The 23,396-nt window shown below is 48.2% G+C and overlaps 11 protein-coding genes across 11 annotated transcripts; 6 read left to right on the forward strand and 5 right to left on the reverse strand.

The window, feature by feature from the left end:
* Positions 1-1,018: 1,018 nt before the first annotated feature.
* BDR25DRAFT_300973 (MFS general substrate transporter) lies at positions 1,019-3,079 on the reverse strand. Its single transcript, XM_033689482.1, has 2 exons — positions 2,512-3,079; positions 1,019-2,462 (listed from the first exon to the last, which is right to left on the reverse strand). The coding sequence occupies exons 1-2, from the start codon at positions 2,594-2,596 to the stop codon at positions 1,426-1,428; spliced, it is 1,122 nt and encodes a 373-aa protein (XP_033551976.1). The 5' UTR covers positions 2,597-3,079; the 3' UTR covers positions 1,019-1,425.
* On the forward strand, positions 3,078-4,066 carry BDR25DRAFT_350547 (uncharacterized protein; the record flags this gene model as incomplete). The annotated part of the gene is made up of 8 exons (XM_033694713.1): positions 3,078-3,090; positions 3,148-3,220; positions 3,270-3,317; positions 3,412-3,484; positions 3,524-3,653; positions 3,693-3,741; positions 3,796-3,818; positions 3,879-4,066. 8 exons carry the CDS (start codon positions 3,078-3,080, stop codon positions 4,064-4,066), a joined length of 597 nt encoding a protein of 198 aa, XP_033551977.1.
* Positions 4,067-4,717: 651 nt separating this feature from the next.
* On the reverse strand, positions 4,718-5,401 carry BDR25DRAFT_350548 (uncharacterized protein; the record flags this gene model as incomplete). Its single annotated transcript, XM_033694714.1, has 4 exons — positions 4,718-4,734; positions 4,762-4,865; positions 5,272-5,361; positions 5,388-5,401. The coding sequence occupies 4 exons, from the start codon at positions 5,399-5,401 to the stop codon at positions 4,718-4,720; spliced, it is 225 nt and encodes a 74-aa protein (XP_033551978.1).
* A 35-nt stretch (positions 5,402-5,436) lies between these two features.
* Positions 5,437-6,495, forward strand: BDR25DRAFT_391435 (uncharacterized protein; the record flags this gene model as incomplete). The annotated part of the gene is made up of 8 exons (XM_033698150.1): positions 5,437-5,504; positions 5,566-5,631; positions 5,685-5,731; positions 5,812-5,855; positions 5,962-6,138; positions 6,172-6,224; positions 6,271-6,374; positions 6,398-6,495. 8 exons carry the CDS (start codon positions 5,437-5,439, stop codon positions 6,493-6,495), a joined length of 657 nt encoding a protein of 218 aa, XP_033551979.1.
* A 487-nt stretch (positions 6,496-6,982) lies between these two features.
* On the forward strand, positions 6,983-7,929 carry BDR25DRAFT_279078 (uncharacterized protein; the record flags this gene model as incomplete). The annotated part of the gene is made up of 2 exons (XM_033687729.1): positions 6,983-7,234; positions 7,327-7,929. 2 exons carry the CDS (start codon positions 6,983-6,985, stop codon positions 7,927-7,929), a joined length of 855 nt encoding a protein of 284 aa, XP_033551980.1.
* A 3,132-nt stretch (positions 7,930-11,061) lies between these two features.
* On the reverse strand, positions 11,062-12,840 carry BDR25DRAFT_381964 (uncharacterized protein; the record flags this gene model as incomplete). Its single annotated transcript, XM_033697742.1, has 4 exons — positions 12,489-12,840; positions 12,125-12,438; positions 11,719-12,066; positions 11,062-11,656 (listed from the first exon to the last, which is right to left on the reverse strand). Exons 1-4 carry the CDS (start codon positions 12,726-12,728, stop codon positions 11,062-11,064), a joined length of 1,497 nt encoding a protein of 498 aa, XP_033551981.1. The 5' UTR covers positions 12,729-12,840.
* Positions 12,743-14,461, reverse strand: BDR25DRAFT_331731 (uncharacterized protein; the record flags this gene model as incomplete). Its single annotated transcript, XM_033692670.1, has 3 exons — positions 14,258-14,461; positions 14,122-14,201; positions 12,743-14,074 (listed from the first exon to the last, which is right to left on the reverse strand). Exons 1-3 carry the CDS (start codon positions 14,352-14,354, stop codon positions 12,743-12,745), a joined length of 1,509 nt encoding a protein of 502 aa, XP_033551982.1. The 5' UTR covers positions 14,355-14,461.
* A 225-nt stretch (positions 14,462-14,686) lies between these two features.
* Positions 14,687-15,154, forward strand: BDR25DRAFT_100225 (uncharacterized protein). The gene is made up of 2 exons (XM_033683425.1): positions 14,687-15,060; positions 15,129-15,154. Exon 1 carries the CDS (start codon positions 14,745-14,747, stop codon positions 15,006-15,008), a length of 264 nt encoding a protein of 87 aa, XP_033551983.1. The 5' UTR covers positions 14,687-14,744; the 3' UTR covers positions 15,009-15,060; positions 15,129-15,154.
* Positions 15,123-20,431, forward strand: BDR25DRAFT_381976 (putative vegetative incompatibility protein HET-E-1; the record flags this gene model as incomplete). Its single annotated transcript, XM_033697743.1, has 4 exons — positions 15,123-15,338; positions 15,621-15,690; positions 15,870-16,003; positions 16,786-20,431. 4 exons carry the CDS (start codon positions 15,123-15,125, stop codon positions 20,257-20,259), a joined length of 3,894 nt encoding a protein of 1,297 aa, XP_033551984.1. The 3' UTR covers positions 20,260-20,431.
* Positions 20,167-21,973, reverse strand: BDR25DRAFT_100245 (uncharacterized protein). The gene is made up of 2 exons (XM_033683426.1): positions 20,573-21,973; positions 20,167-20,474 (listed from the first exon to the last, which is right to left on the reverse strand). Exon 1 carries the CDS (start codon positions 21,895-21,897, stop codon positions 20,659-20,661), a length of 1,239 nt encoding a protein of 412 aa, XP_033551985.1. The 5' UTR covers positions 21,898-21,973; the 3' UTR covers positions 20,167-20,474; positions 20,573-20,658.
* Positions 21,974-22,094: 121 nt separating this feature from the next.
* Positions 22,095-23,335, forward strand: BDR25DRAFT_340031 (uncharacterized protein; the record flags this gene model as incomplete). The annotated part of the gene is made up of 2 exons (XM_033693460.1): positions 22,095-22,449; positions 22,507-23,335. The coding sequence occupies exons 1-2, from the start codon at positions 22,289-22,291 to the stop codon at positions 23,333-23,335; spliced, it is 990 nt and encodes a 329-aa protein (XP_033551986.1). The 5' UTR covers positions 22,095-22,288.
* Between the last annotated feature and the right edge of the window lie 61 nt (positions 23,336-23,396).

Raw genomic sequence — 23,396 nt, forward strand, 5'->3', positions numbered from 1 at the left:
AGCATTGAGCATTGATGCGAGAAGGTGCAGACGCAAAGCCAATATGGCACTGACTGAGTGTTAGACCTTTCACTCTGCTGGTTCACCGAGCGGTTGCTGGGTCGCGGTCGTTTGCCACACAGCACGTGGGCGCAGTGTCCAACGATAACAAATTCAAGCTCATAATCTTATAGAAAATCTCTCTCCTCCTCCTGAGCTGACCTTGTCGTTGACCTCGAGGTCGAGTCTGTTCTGGCTTTCGAAAACACTGCTAAACTTGCCACTGGCATTATACTTTTCTCTTTCGTGCGTGATCAAGACAACACAAAGCTGATCAGTGAAGAGATAGATATAACAAATGAGGACGCTAACTCTAGTCTATCCCTAGGGCGGCACAAACAACCACCACGGCGTCAGAGAACAATTCCCACCGAAAGCGTGCAGCTGCACCTTTACAGACGTGTCGTCACACTCCACCAGCTCCAATAATCACCATGCCAATCACCAACTCCGACATCACCGCCCTCAAGATCCAAATAATCAGTCAGGCTCCCTCCTCCGGCATAACATTCATCACACTAACCCCGTCTCCATAGACACAGCACGAATAGCCTACCCCCAAATCTCAACACTGATTCTCGCAGTCCGGGAACACAAGACCGGCAACACGCACCACGCAATCCTGCAATCCCGCCAGCCCCTCACCGTCTGGAGTCCTCAGTTACGACACGCAGCGAAGGGGCTTGCAGTGTGGGAGTTTGTTGTTGGTGGACGAGCAAGGGTGAGGGCAAAGGCGGACTTGCATACGCACAAGGTGATGCATCGAGTGTTGAATCGAGATGGAATTATAGAGGAGGTTGCAGCGGGCGGAGGGGTGGATATGGGACATATGGAAGGGGATGGGCAAGGAAGGGCAAGAGTCCAGAAAAAAAGGTCTTTTTGGGAGGTCTTGGGAGTAGGAAGGCAGGGAGAGAAGGATCATTGGGCTAAGAAAGAGGATGGGGTGCTAGATTTGAAAGGCAGGTATGACGCTTTGAGGGATTTGTTGAAGATGATTGAAAAGCAGGGGGAGATAGCGAGTGTTTGGAGGAGCTGGGAGGGGAGCGAGTTGTTGAATTTTGGAGAGGAAGAGGGAGTAGGAAATGAGTATCCGTACCATGCCTTTTGAGGTTGATGGCATTGCTTGGTTTTGGGGGTGGATGCATATTAAGGGAGGCCTTTAGGATTTAAAGGTTCTGGAGAGTCAGGGGATTGGGGCGATGCGGTGGGGTTTTCCTGGGCTAGCCAGAGATGATAATCCTGACTGGGCGAACTCTGCCGTCCTAAAGGTGAATCCCCATATCCAACGTCATGAATACCCGAACCCCACTGCTTAAATCAACAAAGACGAAAATGCGGAAAGTGACATGGAGTCACTCTTTCTTGCGAAGTCCTGCCTCCATTTCTTCAACCCATAAACCTAAATCGCGGATGCTCATCTCCCAAATTCTCCCTCACCTTCTTCTCCAATCCCATCCTCCAGTCCCTCTCCCCCCTTTCCCTCTTCCGATTCTCCCACATCAACCCCACGTAAAAAACCGTACTCATTACCCCACTCACAAGTACCATTGAAAGAGCTGTGCCATACCCTGTCTTAAAGATCGGCGCCTCACTTTGCAAGTAAATATTGCTCCCTGCAATACCCCCTGCATTTCCAATGCCAACTTGTATCGCTGTTCCAATCGCTCTTTTGTAATGTCCAGACATATTATTAGATAACCAAACAACAACCATGGGCGTAGAGATATACTGCCCAATGAGCGCGAAGAAAATAGCCATATACCTGACCTCCCGCTTCAGCCCTAACGGGTCCGGCGGACCTTGGCAAAGAAGGATAATATACGCAATCGCATTAAAAAGTGTCCCGAGCATCAAAAACCCGTACCGGTGCCGCAGGTGATCCGACGCCCATGCCGCGATTAAGGTTGTTGCGGTACACACTACGTAGACGGGAATAGTGCGGAGTTGGGCTTCTTCTGCCACCCATCCGAATTGCACGAGGATGTAGGGGATGAAGAAGAGTGTCGAGTACCCAGTTACCGAAAGTGCGAAGTAGTTTGCGGCCGAGACCCAAATCTTCCAGTCACGGAGGATGAGGATCCAGGCACGGCGGTCGAGGCAATCCATGCGGGCTTCTTCGCTGGCATTATCAAGAGCTAGGCGAGTCTGTAGGAGGGTTTTCTCCTCGGTGGTGAGGAAGCGGCATTGCTCAGGCCAGTCTGGGATTAGAAATTTTGCGGGTATGGAGTACGCTATTGTTGCGAGGCCTTCGATGATGAAGATCCAACGCCATCCGGATTTGCCAGCTCGACCGTGCATTTTAGCAATGGCGTAGGCGAGCAGGCCTGCGAAGGCGCCGGCAAGGATAGCAGAGCTGAAGAAGGTCGTATAGCGTTTTTGAAGCTCAGCGCGCTTGTAGTACATGCTGATTAGGTAGATACAACCTAATAAAGATGAACTCCATGACTCAGACAAGGGTTATGGGAGGCGTACCAGGAAGAATTCCGGCTTCCAAAGCTCCCAGAATAACTCGACACGCCACGAGGGCTCCATAACTTTGCACCAAGCCCTGACACATAGTAACAATACCTACCAGATCGGATTAGCTCTCTACTTTCAAGGCTTGGAGGTTAAATTACTACCCCAAGCAAACATCAACCCCGACAGCCAGGTACTAGGCTTAGTTTTCCTAATCATCAAATTCGCCGGTATTTCAAGCAAGACATACGTTGGGAAGAACGTGAGTAGCGCGACATTATACTGCGTACCGCTCATATGCAATTCCTTTTGCAGGCCTTGGATCTTTGCATTGCCAATGTTGATGCGGTCCATGAAAGCAAGGAGATAGAGGCCGAAGAGAATGGGAATTAGGTGGATATCGCATTTATAGAGAAGTCGGCGTTCCACAACTAGATCGACTGGAACTTGTACATGCTGATGGTGTGCATCGGAGGCAGGACTTTCAATTCCAGCTTCACCGTGAGTGCGAGCCTTTTCCTTGAGATTACTACTTGCCATGGCGAAGGCATGAGACAAGGAATCCTTTAAATGTTAAAGAAATGTGGGAGAGGAGTGAATCGGAGAAAATCCCGCAGCTTATTTATATAATTCTCCGATCACCATATTGAGAAAACGTTGACCGCGCTTCAAGGATATTTTGCATAACAGGATGCCGATCCCTGCGAGATCAATCTATTGCTAGGTGCTGATACGCTACCGAAAGCATCGTGGCACATGTTCGTGGCGTGAAGTTTTCCCATGTCGGGATGGCCATACGACACGGCCATTGAGAGGTTACGGTGAGGTAGAAGTGGTTATCTGTAAGCAGTGGATTTCATAGAGCTAAAATATGATGAATTCTTGATAGAAGATTGATGCATGGTAGATCGGAAGTTTCGGGAGGAAGGGACGAATGAGGCTGAAGCTGGTGAAGCGTAATCGACAAGGGGTTGATCTGAGTACGCCAGTATATCTGCCACACTTTTAGAGGGAATTCGCCAGCAAGCCCGAGCCCACCTCCTTAGAATACCCTCCAATAATTCCCATGAGCCTCACACAGAGCGGGGTGTGCCAAATCATCTTCAATGACTGGATCACCGTTAACCCAATTCAGTTATTTGGCAACCGCCCCATGAGTCCTCCAACAAAACCCTTCGCATAGGCGGACGGCCTAGCCACTACCCACCCCGACACTGAAGATTCTATGAAATTTTGTGAAACGGGGTCAAATCTAGAATCTTCTTAGCCATCATCGTTTCTTCTATGTCTGCATTCTAGCAATCGAAGTAGTACGAGGTCATGTACCCGAAGCAATCTATGTTAGGCTGAACCCGCTCGCGAATCCCTTACAACCTCATGAGTTGCCTCGGTCAGGAAGTTAATACGATGCAGGCTAGGTGTCGTTGTGCAAGACCACTGCGGTGCAGAACATGATGCAGGATTTGTGAGCCCTAGTGGCTTGGTCCCAGCGCTTCTAACGAGGCTTGGTACTGTACGATTGGGCGATTTGGATGCCTATACGATTGAGATTTTGTGTACGTTTGCATAGCAGGGAGGATGAGAGGTAGGTGTATGTATTGTGACTGCTACAGCTCACGTGACCTCTACATGTAGTACAATTTAATTGTAGTACGCTGTGCTCTAGTTACAACAGCTAAGATTATGAGTCTCTAGAGAAGTAGAGCTTGGGCCTATAATGTTATTAAATAATTAATTATTCTTGTAACATAAGAAGAGAAGTCTAAAGACTCAATTTCTACTACGTTTGAAGGGCTTTGAAAACCCTACTTATTGCACTAATAGCAGAGCTAGAAGTGAATTCACTTGCCTTGCTGCAATTAATCTTTAGCAACAGACAGCGTACTATCGCAAGATGGGACAGGAGACGCAGTGCAGGGGGCTCTCAACTTCTGTAGCCTGTAATACTGTGCTAAATGGACAACAGAGGTATCTGATTAACTAGATGGGGCCTATAAGGCAGCAAGAAATGTGGGTGGATAACTCTGCAATAGAAAATGGTTAGTAGTAGCATTTTTCAAGCAACAACTTACAGATAGATAGATTATAACACTTAGAAGAAGATATATGCATCCTTGCAAATCTATTCCCTAACTAGAGCCCTCTTAATTGTCTAGAATTTCTATACAACCTCCCTAAAATGGTAATACAATCTGTACTACGTACAGTACCTAGGGCACCATTAGACGTACGGTGCGGCTCACGAACTGGGTCAGGACTTCCAACGAGGCGTAGTACTGTACGATTGGGCGATTTTGAGGCCTGTACGGGTGAGATTTTGTGTACGTTCGTACGACAGGGAGGAGGAGAGGTAGGTGTACGTATTGTAACTGTTACAGCTCACGTGATCTGTACAAGTAGTACAATTTAATTAAAGTACGCTGTACTCTAGTTAAAACAGCTAAGACTATAGGTCTCTAGAGACGCAAGATTAAGGTCTAATTAACTAGTTCTCCCTAGTAACAAGAGCAGATAGGACTAGATGAGGCCTGTAAGGCTGCAAGAGGCGTGGATAGATAACTCTGCAATAGAAAATAGTCTGTAATAGGCATTTTTAAGACAACAGACAGATGGATAGATTAAAACCCTTAGAAAGAGATTTAAGCGTCTGTAGGCCTCCTGCTTGCTAGAGCCCTCATACCCCTCTAGAACCCCTATACAAACTTCCTAAAAGGGTAATACGATCTGTACTACGTACCGTACCTAGGGCATTATTAAACGTACGGTACGGCTCACGAACTCGGTACGTTTGTACTGAACACGTGACCGTTACGGTTCACTTTGTACGGACTGTAGTACGGCCCGTTGGAAGCCCTGAACTGGGTACTGAACACGCGACTGTTAGGGTTCACTTTGTACGGATCATATTAGGCCCCGTTAGAAACCCTGGCTTGGTCGATCATGCCAACATCCCAGAAGTGGCTATTTTCAAGGACCGGAATCGTCTTTGCCGTGATTCTAGCGCTGCGGTCATGGAAAGCTAGTAGTGATTCTTTAACGTTGTCAACTTGTCAGATAGTGATGAGGCAGCCTCACCAGGCCTGGCGCATTTTTAAACGTGTCCTTTGGTATAGACGTAGCGGCGAGAATCCATTTGTACACCTTTATCTCTACCTAAATCATAACCTAGTGACCGAAACAACGAACAGTGTTAGGTGCTTCGACATCAAAAACACCGGGGGCAATTTGCCGTATAGTAGGGAATTCTCACGACTTACTTCGGTCAAGAGACCTTCTATACAGATTATTTATAGTAGTAACTATTTTGTCGTTGAGCCTACTGCGATGACTTCTTCGGTCACGTGTGCTACGGCGCACTAGTGAGGCTAGCGCCTTGGCATGCTTTCCCACCTACGCGCAGAGTTTTTGCACTCCATCTTTCTAGCTTACTTTTCTAGGTACAATCAAACAACTACTTCCTCACAGGAGCCTCACGAAGATTTCCTTATGCAGAGCCACTTTGAGTCCTCTTACCTGTATATCTTCCACTATATGTGGCTCTTCAATTCATCCCATCCTCGTGGAACTCCCATAGGCCATGGCTCATCGCCGAAAACGATCGCCATCGCAGAGATTGACGCGCAGGTTCTGCCGGAGCCTGATGTGACCCTCAATACAACAACATTCAGGACATAGAGTGTGGAAGACCTGAGGTACGAGTATTCTTCAGCAGGCGCGTCCAGATTTCCGTCCACCTTCACCCTGCAATTCCTATAATAATTCCAAATTCACTAGTCAGCACGATTTTCTTATCTATGTCCCAACTTTCCTTAAAGGGTCATTGAAAAAGAAGGCCATTCATGAAATTGGCATAGAACTTGCCCCACACATCCACCTGAGTAGATGATTACACGGTCGGTAGTTGCAGGTGCCCAATTACAAGCTGGGTGTCTCGGAGTAAAGTCTAATATGAAAGTCATGGCACCTTCGCGCATCGGCAGTCAGACTCGTTTTCAATAAACATTACCCGGATTTCTGCAGTTAAATATTCCTGGAAGGGGATAGGCCAATTAATATGCTTCTAATTTGCGACACTATCGCCTATGGATGATAAGATCTACATCGCCAACTTGAATAAATGAAGCTAATTATTCTAGCACCGCATGTTTGACGAGCAAGTTCTCGCAGTATAGAAAGTGGTTTGGATTTCAAATAAATCGAGGGAGCACTACACTGCACCGCACCACACTGCTTACTTGAACATCTCTGTCTATCATTCCGATGCTACTAGAACAGATCACGTAATTCCTCCTCCGGAAACGCCAACTGACTCCGTATCAAAATGAAGTGGTTTCCTCTCTTACTTCAAGCTGGGCTCTCCCAGGCCGCCCTTCGATTCGGATGCGCGACTGTGTCTATCCAACGCTTAGATCCGCTTGTCGAACCTGGTCGCATTCCTTCAGCCCACGTTCACCAGATTGTCGGCGGAAATGCTTTCAATGCGACTATGGAAGGTGACATTGGCGAGCAGGGTAGTTGCACAACGTGTGCGTACACTGAGGATTTCTCCAACTATTGGACAGCGGCAATGTACTTCAGACATGAGAACGGTTCCTACAAACGGGTTCCGCAATACCCAAACGCTCAATTAGGTACTGAGGGCCGTAACGCGACTGACATCAAAGGCGGCATGACCATCTACTATACTCAGAAGGATTTCGATTCTAACGGCAACCAACATATCACCGCTTTCAAACCCGTAAGTGGCGCATGCCTGGCCACATACTGACCTGAAGCCCGACCTGCTTCTTGGGCTGGCTAAGAGGACTATCATAAACTAACCACTCGCAGGGCTTCCGGATGACTGTCGGCAGTCCCACAACAAACACCCTCGACGGCGCAAAAGCCCACCCAGGTCTTCGCTATACCTGTCTGCAGACAATCCTGACCCGGGGTAGCGAGACTCCAGACTTCCCCAACAAACCCTGCCCCGCCGGCATCATGGCCATCCACCACTTCCCTTCGTGCTGGGACGGAAAGAATCTCGATAGCCCCGACCACCAGTCTCACATGTATAGTACCACCAAAGGTGGCTTCCGCGAAGCAGGTCCGTGTCCCAGTTCCCACCCGGTCCGTATGCCGCAGGTTGCGTACGAAACGATGTGGAATACAACGGCGTTTAAGGATATGTGGCCGAAAGATGGATCGCAGCCTTTTGTTTGGTCTTATATGGATAGTAAGGGGTATGGGACTCATGCCGATTATCTCTTTGGGTGGAAAGGAGATTCTCTGCAACGGGCTATGAATGATTCTTGCATGTTTCATAATTGTGGGAGTCCGGGGGTGCAAGGAATACTGAAAACTCAGACTGTTGCTGATATGAATAAGTGTGCAGTTCAGAAGAGCGTTACAGAAGATACGGATGGTTGGCTTTCGGAGCTTCCGGGTTATTGAGGAGTTCAACAAGCTGATGTGCAGCATGCCTTTCGCCTCTGAGTATGACTTGGTGCGTACTGTTATGTGTTTAGAATTCAAAATCGAACCCTCGTTTTTATTCTTGATTTCTTACAGAATCAATCTAGTCGATGCTCTGTTTTCTGCTACGGTGCTAGAACCATGTTTGGTATGGCGTCTCACTACCCACCCATCAAGTGCCTAATGAGTGCTTTTCTTACTAAAAATACACTCGATCAACATGTACAAACTCCAAACTCCAGTCAGTGTACTTACCCATTTTTGAGTAATCGAATTGACTGACTCTTCACTAAGGCCTATCTGGACAACCCTGTCACTTCGACATTCGATTTCACATCCAAGAAACTAGACTCGTCAACGAACAGGTCACCATGTCTATACCCACCGAATCCAATTGTGAGAAAGATTCCAAAAATCGCTATTCCAGCGAACCCGAGCATCAGCTATTCGAAGTTCCTATCAAGGATCCGCCCATACCCACTAACCCAGTCCTTTGCGGTCTTTCTCTCCATTACCGAGGTTCATTGTGCATATCCCTGATAGTCCCAAAAGCGTAATGCCAATGCACTAAAAGCAATGGAATTTCCTGTCATGCAACATCCAGCTATCTGCGGTCGAACACTGGATTCATGAGCCGCCTCAAGATTCCTGGACTCCACGATTTCCCGCCACGCTTTGATCCTACAAGAATTCCCACCAACGACTTTTATACCAACTGTGCTGCTGCTGCAGACCCAAGCCTTGGGCCTCGTGACCCTCCGCACGCTTCCCTCGGCCGATTTACTTCTAATGTAAACTGCCATGCTACTTGCAGCTCCAACAATATTACTCCACTGGACGTCACCGAGACTCTACTTCCCCTAGTCCGTCGCGATTTCTTCGAACCCTCGGTGCATGTCAGGGGTCCGGAAGTAGACTGTGATCAAAACGGGTTTTTAGAACAGACAGTACTGGCAGCGTGGCCAACAGTCCGTAGTACGTAACGTAACTACGTGAACGTAGTAATCACGTGAGGAGTACAAAAGTAGTTAAAATGTGAGACGTAACTTTTGTACAGTGAATTGCCAAGTACGTCCCGTAGTACGGGTCAGAGAGGTCATATTTTAGGAGATTTCCCTCCTGTTTTCAGACCCCATTGGCCATCGCGTTAGGAGCTTTGTTTAAGGTCGCGTTTTAGAGTAACAATTATAAAAATAGTTAACTTTTGCCCTAGAAAAGCTCCTCATCTTATACCTGCCTATTTGCCAACCTATTGCCTATCTTATTAATTGTTACAATGAGCTAGATGTCTTAATTCCTCTATCGCAGCAGGCGTACAGCCTCATCCTAATCCTCCTGCTTATCAGAGTCGTCCCAACAAGCTAGAGACAGAGGGCGATAAGGAGGAGGAGGGGACTTCATCTAGGCTAAAAAGCTTCTCCCGGAACAATTTTGACCCGGACCGACGAAACTTCTCGCGAAAAGTACAAAAGTATAAGGATTTTGAGAAGTTACTGTTACGTTACGTACTTGCTAATCAATTCACTGCTTACGTACAAAAGTACTACCAAATTGAGAAGTTACTGGCAGAAAAAAGCTCAAACGTAACGTACTACGTACTGTTGGCCACGCTGAGTACTGGCCACTGTGTTCAAAATTTTGTCAATACTGGCGCGATAGTGATTCCATAGTCGACAATGCATGGTCTTGGACTAGGTGACTAGACGTCTTCTATAGGTGTTAGTCATGTTGGCCGCGTTTTGATAGTCTGAGACCCTACGCCTGCTAAGATACAATGAACAACGAAGAGATCGGACTTCGGCTCATATAAACTCCTGATCTCATCATTGCTCATCCATATCTTTCATAATTCTTCCCCTGTCCCCCTTCCACTAAAGGATATAATCATCGGCATATATCGGCTCTGGTTTAACAGGAGCGATGCTGCTGTCCGTATCACTTACAGCACTGCGACCAACTACCTCCGCGACTCCATTGGGTACGCCAGTATCGACATTATTATGCCGCTTCTTCATGAAGGCTAAATGACGCATTCTCTAGTGGGTTCAACGGAACTTACTGCTGGTTTTCCTGGCCAAGTGTCTGATCTGACTGCCGCAAACAAAATACCCATCAGCGTGGGCAGACACCCCGGCATCCAACTATCTCCTCGCACGGTGTCTGTGGGAATTACTTAAGTGACATCTTGCTGCATTGTTCCACGAAAACCCTAAGTTAGTTATTGAAACTTCAATAGCCACTCTTCCCCATTGGCCCACCAGTGGTGGTGCGTTTGGATCTAAAGTACGGCGTCAGTGATGCCAATATGCCGATGAGACACATGGAGTACCTGTGCCTGGCAAAACAATTTGGGTGTCCATGTTCACAGATGCCAGTGGGTTATGTCGACATAGACGGGGAAGGGAATGTGCGGATAGGAATGTTGGATGACAGAATGAGGCATTGATGAGGAGGCCGTAATTTGAGGATATCATGCCGAGAAATGGAAGAAGGCAGGAGCATGCCGAAGACAAGATTAGACGTCTTGGGACAGGCAAATGGCGAGGGGTTGTGAAGCCGAATGCGATTTTCAGGCTTCGAAGGCCTTTATAAGACCATTAGCCAGTTCAAGGCCAGTTCAAGAAATTTGCGAGAAATTCCATATTGGGAGTGACTCGCAAGTAAAGGGAAAGCAGAACTGCTCCCGTGTCCGAACTTGTAGAGGATCGAGAGGTGAAAAAAGGAGGAGGAGGCCGTTTACGCCTAGGAATCGAGGATGGGAATTGACGCTTGAGACCCTGGCTGATTTCCATGAAGAGTTAGTAGAGAGGATCTTCTAAATCTCAAATGTGCATGGAACGCGCCGGGATATTCTGCGGAGAAGAGACTGAAGCACCCTAGCTAAGATCTTCGGAGCCTGTATAGGACTATTTAGCTTATAGAAGGTTATGTATGGCCGTCGAAGCTTCCTTACATATGGAAATGAGTATGCAACTTATTAATAAACTTGAAGTCCGAAATGACATTGGCGGTACGAAACTCCAGCCGAACGCCCGCCGAACGCAAGTAAATCCAATCTCGGACACGGTCTAAAGTCTTCTGTACTAAACGCAGCGTCGCATCCAACTTTACCTAGTTTTCCTCCAACCCTGAGCAGTCTTCCTCATCCTCGCCCTCCATACTCAACTTCTTGTACTCCTTCACTAATTCTTCGAAATCATTCGTACTAGGATTCCGATCAACTCGAATAATTGGCATTGGCCACTGACTTTGCACATGGTGCGATATTAGAGGCTCCACGTCTTCTAACTCTTTGCTTTGGGCAAACCGATTCATGAGCCGGTGGTCCTCGGGCCTCATTTTCTCGCGAATCATGCGAAATACGGCCTTTGCAATATAGAAACTTTGACCTTGGTCACCAATACCTTTGGCGCAGAGAACTAGTGTCGAACGAAGCGCGTTTAGTCTTGCGAGAGGAGTCGTGGAGTCCGCGTTGAAGATCTGGCTGAGGGCGGAATATGCGAGCGGAATGAGGAATTGAAGAACACAGGCATCATAGTAGTCGAAGCTGTGACGAAGATAGTAGAGGCGGGCGAGAGTCTCCATTCGCGTCAAAGCATAGGAGATTATTTCTTGGGGGGTCCTACCCATGAACTTGATCGTGGCAGTCACTGGATCTGCAGCCAGAGGCTGGAAAAGATCTGAAATTATATGGAAATAATAGGCACTATAGGGGAGATCAGAACTGTTGCTGCTGATTGATATGCATCGAGGTATTTAGATACTTACTGGATCTTGAAATGTAAAGGAAGGACAATTCTCTGTGGCTTTAGCGGACCTGGCAAGCTGTCGAACCAAGCAGTCAATCGTTGGAAAAGGGTTTTGGTCTGCGCAACCGACAGCTTGCCACTGCCAGATAGGTTTCCATACATTTCAAGCCCCATGTCGTTCTTCATAACCTGCATCGCAGCCGAGGCCTGGAAACCTAGGCCAAAATAAGTAGGCGACAAGGTCTGGCTCAGCGGATATCGAATCCACATCTCGCCGTACCACCCCGGGTTCTGCACTGGATCGGGCAAATCTATGTTTGGTGGGCCTTTCAGTAGTGGCGGTTTGTGGAAATGGTATGTCATCAGTCTAAGGATCCGTTAGTTAGCGATTAATGTGTAGGGAAGATGCATCGCGGTCAGCCTACGTCTGATAGTTAAATAGTGACCAAGCCGTGAACGCTCGTACGTTTTCCATTTCTGCACTCTTGATGTCCGTGGAGGTATCAAATATGTGCAGGTCATGTGACATATCGACGGCCTGCACCAAGTACGCCCAACCGATCTTGTCCATTCCATTTTCGCTATATGAGATATTCATTAGCATTGCGGCTTGTACAGTAGTAATTTTGCTCCTCCCGGCTTCAAACTCCCACAGCCTTCGAGCCTCAGCCGAAAACTGGTAGCCGAGAGTGCGTGGATTCCAAAATTCGACTCGATTGTCCATTTTCGAGTGTGTTTTCTAAAGATAATTAACGAGACTTATATATTCATATTTAGCATTCTACTTACATACGCCTGCGCAAGAAGGGCGTTGACGAGCAGGTCCGAGCAGAAACGGTGCCGTCCACTGGCCAAATCTCGAAGGAAGTAGTCCTTGTGAACGACTGTGAGAAAAGGGTGGTCGTACATGAAGTAAGCGTGGATCAATTTTCTGAGCAAATCATTGTCGGACGTGACGGGTGTCCATTGGGAGACGTTGGCGGAAGAAAGAAGAGGATCAACCAACTCTGCCGCGAAGAAGTTTAGCATACCCTTCTCTCCATTCAAGCCACATTTGAGCCATTTTGAAACTGCTGTGCTGCAATAAGAGCAATTATTGCCGCCCCAATACTAGATCCGTCTTTTGAGATTCCGATTCTGATCCTGCGCTCTATGGCAGGACCGATTCCATCAATAACCCTCCATGTATCACGCATGTAAGCTTCGAAACCTGGGTAAAACTCAACAACACTTCCATCAACTGCGATATCAATAAGGGCACGGTTCGTTGTGTTTGAATCCTCGTCGACAGGGAAAGTATGGGGATTCACCAATGATCTCCCGCTCTTCAGAATGACGGATGCAAGAGCAGTACCAGCGAGCCTCGCTGCACGCTTCCCTATAGCGTTTGCAATTAGTTTCACTGCCTGGGCATCCTCTACTCCAATGCAGAATTCAGGAATTGAGAGAGCATCCGCTATCTTTTGCCTAAGCGGTAGCAATTCGCCAGAGTTATCCGCTTCGGCAATCGAAAGGATGGAAGTATCCACAGCCCATTGAGTGAAAAATGGGATTTTTCCATCAGCTTCTGTTGCTGCGTCTTCCCGGAACTCTCGAAAGAGCCCCACTTCTGGATCTTCGTGCATCTCAACCAGAGCAATCCTCAGAAGCTCTCCTAGAAACATCCCTGAGACGCGCTTCTCAAACATTTGATTTCCACGGTTAACGCTGACTTGGTCTAGACTGGTGTCGTATTTAGTGTTGGGCTGAACCAAAAGCCCATTATCGAAGGAACCCCACTCGCAACTAATGAACATCTCGTTACTAGCAGGAGGATATGCACCTTCGAGTTCTTTCGTGATGTTGTGCAGCTTTTCAAGATAAACACCATTTGTGCCTGTTCCAAAGATTGCTCCCACTGAAGTGCGGGTCTCCGAAAGTGGAAGGGCGTATGCGCGAAACATGAGTGCCCCTAGGGCATCATTCACCAAGGCGGTTATCTTGATGGGAAGGTGTAGTTCATTGATCGCCTCCTGAAGTAGATGGCAAACATCTTGGCCTATTGCGTCTGGAATGTCAAACCCCTTCGTCCAGCGTAACAGAATGCCCGAATTAATGCTGTTCTGATATGCTGGGTAGGAGAATGTAAAACCAAGACTGAGCAATTCAGCTGTCTTCGCCTTGTCTGGCGTGAGAAGCTCTTGATGATACGTCTGCAAGAAATGCTGTATCTGCTCTGCGATGAAGTGGAATAGATCAGATGCCTTCTGAGCGGTCATGATCCGAGTTGGTATGGTGATTTTGGACTGCTTTGTGGTATATGTAGAATCGCCGCACAAATCTACTGAACAGACTCGAAGATTGGTCCCCCCAAGATCAACGGCCAATGAGAGACCCTGATCAGGTCAGAAGCTATAATTGCCATTCTCCCCCGAGCACTGACCTTCTCCGTTCCATAAGCAACCTCCGTGACGTAGGTTGGAATTTGGCACACAGCAGGCGACCGCCTTTGCAAGCCCACCTCTGCCGCTTTTGTCAGCCCCGTTGATGTCAGGATGAGTGGAATGATAGTGGCTTACCAAGCTCATTGATGAAGTGCGCGCAGCACCTGCGTACGTCGTCATCAGTAAGATCAAACTGGTGAGCCACTCTGTTCGCCTTTTCCAAGAGTGCCATCGTGATTCTGGGTCGGATAGTTATTCTGGATGGGGGACTAAAGAGGGGGCGGGTTCCACGTATGTAGGCACCGAGCAGTCAAGAGGTAGTACGGTACCTAACTCTAGTAGGAGGAAACTACATGTTCTCACTCTCCTCTGGAGCGACCGGTGGGTAGATCGCCCGCGCCCGCGCGTTGGGGTAAGCGGGTCTTCCCGCGGCCTTTGTCCGGTTTAAAAAAAGAGTTGTCAAGAGGGTGTGCAGGCCTCAGGAATGGCGACCAATAGATGCCTGCCCGTGGTTCAAGCGAGAAGGGAACTCCAAAAGGAATGCTTCCTTCAACAGCTGGCGGTGATCCGCAGCCAGTAATCGGCGGCCCCCAACAGAGCACCCTTGAGATTGGAGCTGCATATGCTGCCGTGCGCCCACTCAAGGATCCGACGGCTGACACAACGCGCGGAGAGCTTCCATATCCGGTCCACACAGAGTTCTCGTCGCACAAGCAATCACGGCTCCCGTTGGGCTCACTGTCCTAATCAACATATCCCCTCAATCGCCTTTTGTTTCCTCTCGAGAGCACACGACTATAGAAAGGCCTTTGTTATTTGTTTGTGTCTTGTGTTATCCTCCTTGGCCATCGCATCGTTTGCCATACCCGCCCTACTCGACGTATAGCACACGCTAAACCTTTAGCATCTATTGTAGGGTGACATCAGACATGGACATGGTCAGTACTCATGTCACAAGCTCACTTTGCTCAAGGGAAGAGTAAGGATTAACTATTCAATTATGCAGATACGGAAGGGAAAGGAGAAATGGAACAAATTGTATTCTGAGGACGGCCAAGAAACCGATTCCGACACCCCCGCTCCAAGTTACCATACACTGCACCCAAACAGCCAGCAAAAGCGGGCATCGGAGCCAGCTATCTTCTCCCATCGATCATCTCTACCAGATTCGGCACCCGAACTCCACCGGTTCGTCTCGGCTGATGCAGTATATGGAGTGGGAAGTTTTCCCCCCTCAAACAGCCCAGATCCTGTTTCAAATGCCCTAGGGTTGTCTCTAGTTCACGCGTTTCCCGAACCGTTGCTCGATTTAGTATTTGTGCATGGCCTTGGAGGGACGTCAAGGGGAACTTGGTCATGGGAACATAACCTCCAAAACTTTTGGCCATCCTGGCTTGTAGACGACCACGACTTAGCCAGAACAAGGATATTTACATTTGGATACAACTCCGCTTTTCGTGACGAATATACAACCCTCAACATGATAGACTTTGCCAAGGATCTTCTAATTAGGATGAAGACGTACTCGGCTGATCCCCAATTAGATTACGGTCGACCGATAGCGATAGGTCAAGTATGTTCACAGCATTGCCCTGTCTAACCTCAGAGACTGACTTTGTTCGAAGCTTCCCATTGTTTTCGTGGCGCATTCTATGGGTGGACTCGTAGTGAAAAAGGTACGCAGACAACCTCGTCCCGGATCTCCTTCACTAACTGCCTCTGGAGGCATATATAATGGGCACGACAGATCATCAATATACAGATCTAGTCTCTCAAACAAAAGCAATGGTATTTTTGGCTACACCCCATCGAGGTTCAATGTATGCTCAGACACTGCAAAATGTTCTCCGAACCATCCCCGGTCTGAGTGGAAAGGCCTACGTAGCGGAGCTTGAAAGAAATTCAAGCACCTTGCAGGATATTAACGAGCAGTTTAGAAACGTTTGCGAAACTCTCAGGCTGGTATCGTTTCACGAAACGATAAGGACAAGTGTGCCTCCTTCCAAGAAATTGGTATTTGCACCCACGGAAGACTTTCTAGCTTGTCCTGACCCATCCTTAGATTGTAGACAAAGACTCCGCTCACTTAGGATATCCCGGCGAAATATCAAGTTCACTGGACGCCGACCATCACACGATCGTAAAATTTAAAAGTCCGCTGGATTCGAACTATATTAATGTTAAGAATATTTTGAAATGGATCATGAGAGATGTTGTGGAAAAGCGTAAGCGTACTGATTTCTTGTTGCTAAACTTTCTGAAAAAATAATCCTGCAGTACCCATTTTGACCCGTCAAACGCATATGCATGCCGTCCCTCTCCCAGACGTAACGGCGCCAATCCAAGAACCTACCAGAGACCACTTGCTGAGAGTCCTCGGTCTAGCGGAGAATTTTGACGAGGACTTTGACTACCTCTCCACGAAGGTTTCGAAAGGATCTTGTCGATGGATACGGGACCGGAAATCGTTTCAAAGGTGGATCACAGCGAGCCCAGATTCTCCAAATGTGCTATGGCTCACTGGAAACCCTGGGTCAGGGAAATCTACACTCGCAAGTTTTATTATCCGAGAAATCAACGATAGGCCATACATCGGAACCTGTCAATACCATTTCTTTCTCTATGGCCACCAAACAAAGAGAACTCTGGCTTATCTTTTGAAGAGTCTTGCTTTGCAAGTAGCACTGATTCACGAGCCATTCTGCCAACAGCTGCTACGGTTTTGTGAAAATACTGGCGTCAACGTCAAAGAGCAGAAAGCGTCAATTATATGGGAGAAGATTTTTGAAGGCATCCTATTCCGGACTCCATTTCCAGGCTGTTTATTCTGGATCCTTGATGGACTGGACGAAGCAGAATTCCCCGCTGAGCTGATCAAATTTCTCTCTAAAATTAAGTCGGCTACCAAGATTAAACTCCTTTTGTTGAGTCGCCCAAGGAAGGACTTGTCAAAGGAAATCGGAGAACACTTCCCGAATGTTCGTCCAGAAGTGATTTCAGCTGATGATACGTTATCGGACATCAGGGATTATGTTCGGTCATCACTTTCCAGAATTCTTCCCACAGATCAGGACGCTCAAGCCGACATCCTGCAAGATATTCTTTCAAAATCCTCCGGATCCTTTCTTTGGGTGAAGCTAGCACTAAGCCGAATAATGCAGAATTGGTATTTGAAAGAGGATATCAAGGCTGCCATAAATGAGATTCCGGAGGGTATGGAGCCACTATACGCTGGTATGATCCAAACAATTGCGACCCAAAATCAGAAGTCACGCAGCATTGCTGCACGGGTGTTGGGCTGGGTCGCTTGTTCGTTCAGACCTCTCGACATTGCAGAACTTGAGGAGGCTTTGAGGTCGGAATTCGCCGGGTTTGTGAATCTCGAACTTACAATTGCGGAGATATGCGGACTGTTCGTTGTCGTCAGTAAAGGCAAAGTGAACCTCATTCACCACACCGCCCGACAGTTTCTTTTGACGAAAACCACGGAACTTTCAATCAGCATTGAAGAACATAGCTCTCATACGCACCTCGCTTCAACATGCATTGAGTATCTGTCTGATGCACCCAAGTGGCGTCGAATCTTCTCTGCCCTTCAAAATATCCAGCAAGGAAGTCGTTCAGTCCCCGGTACTGCGGTGTTCACGGACCACCCTTTCCTGTCCTATTCATTATCCTATTGGGCATATCACGTCGGTTACTCATCAGTAGCTCTAGAAGATTTCACTACCAAAATCCTCTCATTCCTAGAAGACAACTTTCTAACGTGGGTCCACGGAATTGCCTTGTCAAAAGATCTTCGAATCATGAGCCAAGCTGCGCAACATCTCAAGATTTACGTTAAGCGCAAGGCACAATTATCTTCTCGGAGGCCGTTAAAGAACTTGTCGATGAACCGCGATGGAGAACTTAAGCAATGGGCCAATGACATTATCCGAGTTGTTAGCCGCTTCGGTAGCAGTCTTGCTGGGTATCCAACCTCGATCTATCGGCTTGTAGTTCCATTCTGTCCTAAAGATTCCATCATTAGTAGGACGTTCCTACATTCAAATAGTAGCGGTCTTCGGGTAACTGGACTTTCTTACAACAATTGGAGCGACTGCTTAGCTAAACTGGTGATGGGGGAGAATCAGGCTGCCCTTAAGATCCTCTGTAAGGATAACTTTATCCTCACACTTGTTGGAATCGATGGAACAATCATCGTGTGGTACGCGGACACTTGTCAAGAGGCAAGAAGATTCAAGCATGGCGAGTATGTCATGGAAATCGCCAGCAGCAAGACATCAAATCTCGTTGCGACAGCGGGGTTCAAGACTACAAAAGTATGGGACATCAGTACTGGCAAGCAATTGTACTCCATGACAAAAGAACAACACCACCTTACAAAGAGCATTGCATTTGGGGCAAAGGATGAAGAAATACTCGTTGCGTATGATGACTGCGTAGTCCAGTGTATTGATTTGCGGACCGGAGACCAGAAGTGGCGTTTCGTCTCCAAAGAGGCACTAGCTGGCGACAACAACTGTCCTCGCTCCATGTGCTTCAGCCCGGATCTCACACAGATCGCTCTCGTCTTTCGAGGTCGACCAGTTGTGGTGTGGACAATCCAAATGGACAATGATTCCACAAAGCCTGGATTTATTCCACCAAAGAGATGTATTCTCGCCGACGATAGATTACGTACAGCCGCTGAAGGTGATGCTTGGGATCCTCCAGAGGTTGCAATCTGGCACCCTGTGACCGGCCACCTCCTAGTTCTTTACGAAGATACCAGGTTAGTTGATTGGAATATCGCGGATGATGAGCAGGTGAAGTACAGTCATACCGACGCACGAGCCATGGTCCTGAATTCAGACGGTACGCTACTTCTCACCAGCGATGTGCATGGCACCCTGAGCATTTGGACGATTCCAGGGTACCGACTTTCCTACCAACTCAAGTACGATGAACTTGTGACAGATCTGGCGTTCTCTCCAGATTCTACTCGTTTTTACGACATTCGTGGAACTTTTTGCAATGTTTGGGAGCCCGATGCTCTCATACGCCCGACTGAGATGGATCGGGATGATGTGTCAAGTTATGAATCTAGTAATTATGATTCAGTCGTATCGGATCCAGTACTCTCGAATGACGATAATGATCGGATTCCAATAACAGCTATCGCATTTGACAGTTTCGACCAATTCTACTGCTGCGGAAAGGAAGATGGGACGGTAACTATCCACACCATCCCTGACGGGGAAAGGTCGAGAAAGGTTTCTAGTCACTCCTCGTCAGCATCGATAGTCCGACTTGCGTGGTCTCCGTCTTCCAAGTTTCTAGTTTCCGTGGATGATTCCGGCCGTATCATTGCAAAGCGCCTTGAGCCTCCGACAAAGGAAAAGAATCGATGGGCCGTGTTTCCTCTCTTCGACATCCGCATTGACAACTCTGAAACTGTTAGTGACTTTTTTTTTCACTCGCGAGAACAGTACCTGCTCATCATCACTCCGACAACTGCTTACGTCGTGAGCCTAAACCCTAAGAAGAAAGATAAACAAGTCTGCAAGAACCGGGTCTCAAAAGGAGCAGTCTGGCTTAACCATCCAACAGACCCAGCTCTTCTCATCAAGATAGAAGCTGACAAGGAATTGACGTGCCTTTGGAAGACGTTGAAGCCAGAGGACGAAACACAATACGAGTCGCCGACCATTTCTGACTCGCCCATGGGGACTGGCACAACAATTGTAGGATTTGTTCGAGCCCGCGATTTTGTTTTGCTGGAAACTATCAACCACGTAACCCTCGGTGTTTCAGATCACTCCCAGCCTTCAACTCGCAGTTTCACACTTCTCGATCGGAGGAAACTATCCAGTGCACAATACAAGAGCAATCGATATGACGTCGATAGCCTTGCCGAGCATGTCCACTGTCTTATTGGGAGTATCCATGATCGGATCGTCTTCCTCGATCACCAATTCTGGCTGTGCACTTGGGATGTGGAGGCTGTCTATACGAAGCATAAACGGCATTTCTTCCTCCCCCAAGACTGGATTAGCCCAAGGTCGCTAACCATGATGTGTATCAATGCACATGGCACGCTACTCGTTCCGAAGAATGAAGAGGTGGCTATTGTACGAGAAGGATTCAAAGTTTAGGCCCTGTTCTCGTACAGTTCTCTCGGTTATGTCAAGATGCTGCATGATCTCTCCAAGTAACGTGGTAAAAGGTTTTGAGAGACCACATTTGGCTAGAGAGGGGATCTTCATATTTCCTCAACATCTTCGTCCAGATCTCTTTCCAAATCCTCCTGGTGATATGTAGCTCTTTCGAGTCTTCTCTTCAATTTCTCTGCGTAGTTTGTACGAGAAGTCTTGTATGTAGTTGTCAATTTATTGTTGCCAGATATATCGACAAGGCGAAGTTGATGCTTAAAACTTTGATATGGTAGAATGGTAGGATGTAACTCACCGATACTCTACTGCCTGAACAGCTAGCTCAATGCAAATGCTACCGATACTCCATGCTACGCAAATTTCTAGTCCCGGGATATTCATTCAATCCCTATCGTCGACCCTTGGTCGCTTGCCTTCTCTACTCGACTCCTCTCCATACCTCTTCTTTTCGCCAAGAGGTCGGGCATTCGCGCCAGTAGCACCATCTTTTCCTCCATCTCTTCCCCCAGATCGATATGAATCGGAGCGGAACCGGTCATCCAGACCAAAGTCATCTCCCCGTCTCCGCGTATCTGCAAAGTCGCCCCAACGCCCAGTGTCCTCGCTCTTCATGTCTTTATATCTCGTCCGCCCCTTCTTACCCAGTTTGGTCATGTCCCTGATCTGCATGTACTCGGGTAATACCTCTCTATTAGTGGCGTCTTCAAATCGGGCACCCATGATATTTCTTCGATCGACGCCAAGATCTTTGAGGTCGTCTTGGAAGAAGGCACCTTTGTGGAAGTATTTCTGCATGTACTGCATTTCACCTCGGTCTTCCCGGTCTTCTTTCTGCTTCTCAATATATTCTCGATCTTCAGCCTCGCGTTCAGCGTCAGTGAGATTCTTTCGCCGTTCGATCTCGGCGCGCTCAGCTTCGTATGTTTCGATTTGCTCGCGCTCCCGTTTTATCCGTTTTAGCTCGCGGAGCTTCCACGCTGCGTATTCAGCCTCCGGATCTATCCCATCTCTGTCGTCAATCTCATCAATGTCCAAGACATCATCCTCCTCGTCCCAGTCCTGCTTCCGTGCCGCCTTCTCCGCCGCCGCCTTCTCAATCTGTTCCTGCACCAGCGCCTTGGCCTGTTGCTGTCGCCGTCTCTTGTCTTCCGCTGCGATTTCATCTGCCGACTTCTCTGGAGGGGCGCCCTTATTCCGCTCATTCTTCTTGAGAAACACGGGACGCAGCAGCTGCCGTGGAGCAGCTTCCTCTTCACTGCTCTCCTCCTCCTCCTCTTCGGACTCCTCCTCGCTCCCACTCCCGCTACCACTTCCACTACCACTTCCGCTGCCAGATTCCCCCGACTCATGCTCACTCTCCGTCTCAAACTCGGCCTCCAACCGTTTTCGCTCCGCTGCTGCTTTCTGTCGTGCGGCGAGGGTTGTTTTGAGCGCGGATTTAGGAAATGATGTCGCAAGAGGTGCCGGTTTCGGCTTGGTGAAGGGCTTGTCCTTTCCCTCCTCTTCCTCTGCTTCTGACGAGCTAGAGACATCTTCGGCTTCGGGGGCTGTTGGTTTCTTAGCGAATAGACGGGCGCGCACCGGCTGCGCGGTCATCTTCTTGGACTTTGGTGGAGGCATGGTGGTGTTTGTGGCGTAATGTGTGCGGAGGAGGAAGGGACGGTATGCAGATGTCCTAAGATTATGTTGGAGTGTGTGTAGAAATGATGCAAACGTTACTGAGACAGGGCAGAGCCGAGGCTTTCCCGCTAGCGTCTTGGCGTCTGATGTTCGGTACGACTTACCTCATCTCAACAACTGCACCATCCATGGATGATATACGCCCTTACCGAGAACCTGCAGTCTGTGGTCTGGAAACATCTCGTTCGTCGATACTTTATTCACTACACTCTGCCATCACGGTCCCGCTGGAAGGATCTTTTATTTTACATTATCTATCTGACCACTTTAGGCTTCAGCTTGCAATTCGAGACAACCACGCAGCTTAATTTATTGCCGGCCACTGTTCATCATGCCCCCCAAAAAGCGTCCAGCGCCAGCTGCAGCAGAGATCCTGCCAAAACGTAGGAAGCATGCTCCAACCAAGTCGAGCTGTTCATCGTCCCAGTCGCAGAGGTCAGGCGACAGCAATCCTGGTGAACTAAACCCTGCAAGCAACCCAGAAATCAACTTGTATGCTAATTCTATACCTGTTTCATCCAAGTGCAGCTCATTTACATAGACGCATAGAACACAGTTCAACGCAGCTCACTCCCCGCTCCTCCGCCTTCCTACTGAGCTGCGCGACCAGATTTGGAAGTACATATTCGCGGACTTAGTCATTCACCCCAGGACTCGCGCGCCCCATCATCCCCCTACACTCCACTACTTCATCTGCTATACTCCCGCCCAAACCCGCGATCTCTATTCCTGGAGCCTCCTCGGCGCACGACCCGGATCCCCACGGACCTGGGCATCCCCTGATCTCGAAGTCGCGGAAACCGGATGCTACTGTCCATCTTCAAAGCGGTTTTGCGTCCCGATGGTTTGCAAGCAGTTTTACTACGAAGTTCTGCCGATTGTGTTTTCGACGTGCATTTTCTCGTTCCGAGATCGAGTCGATCTACACACATTCGCGCTGTCGCCAAGTTCCCATGTCTCGGACGTGCAGAACATCTCACTAGAAATTTTCTCGCCAGCCTACTTCAGCGACTGGAATCCCACGCTCACAATCTCCTCCATCATTGACCAGTTTCGAAGTCTCAAAAGTGTGAAATTGACGCTAAACAGCCAGTCCTTTGGTAGCTTGAAAGCTATACCGACGAATCTGCTAGCACCTCCTAAGATGCTCCCGAATGGAGCTGTGAGAACTTTGTTTTCAATTATCTGCGCTTTACAACAGTTCCAATTGGAGGCCGAGAAGACGACTGTTGTAGTGCAGCAACGTAGGCGTGGAGCAGACCGGATTACGGAACTGCGAGCGCTTGCGGAACAGGTTAGGCGGCATCTGCTTCATCATCGCCCGAGGCGGCGGTCGAAGAGGTTGCTTGGGGAGAGTTATGAGGATGTGGCTACATGAGGTGCTGTACTTAACTAGGACTCTAAGTTGAGACGGAGGGAATCTTTCTACTACGCTGAAG

The sequence above is a fragment of the Lindgomyces ingoldianus genome, assembly GCF_010093535.1.
Source record: "Lindgomyces ingoldianus strain ATCC 200398 unplaced genomic scaffold BDR25scaffold_5, whole genome shotgun sequence".
In the NCBI taxonomy this organism is placed as follows: Eukaryota; Fungi; Ascomycota; class Dothideomycetes; order Pleosporales; family Lindgomycetaceae; genus Lindgomyces; species Lindgomyces ingoldianus.

Bases quoted from the DNA above. Each gene is read 5' to 3' on its own strand.
- BDR25DRAFT_300973 (XM_033689482.1), bottom strand. From the start codon at position 2,596: ATGTGTCAGGGCTTGGTGCAAAGTTATGGAGCCCTCGTGGCGTGTCGA. The intron at 2,463-2,511 runs GTACGCCTCCCA...CATCTTTATTAG, and splicing joins GGAAGCCGGAATTCTTCCTG to GTTGTATCTACCTAATCAGC.
- BDR25DRAFT_100225 (XM_033683425.1), top strand. From the start codon at position 14,745: ATGCTGCCGTGCGCCCACTCAAGGATCCGACGGCTGACACAACGCGCG.
- BDR25DRAFT_100245 (XM_033683426.1), bottom strand. From the start codon at position 21,897: ATGCCTCCACCAAAGTCCAAGAAGATGACCGCGCAGCCGGTGCGCGCC.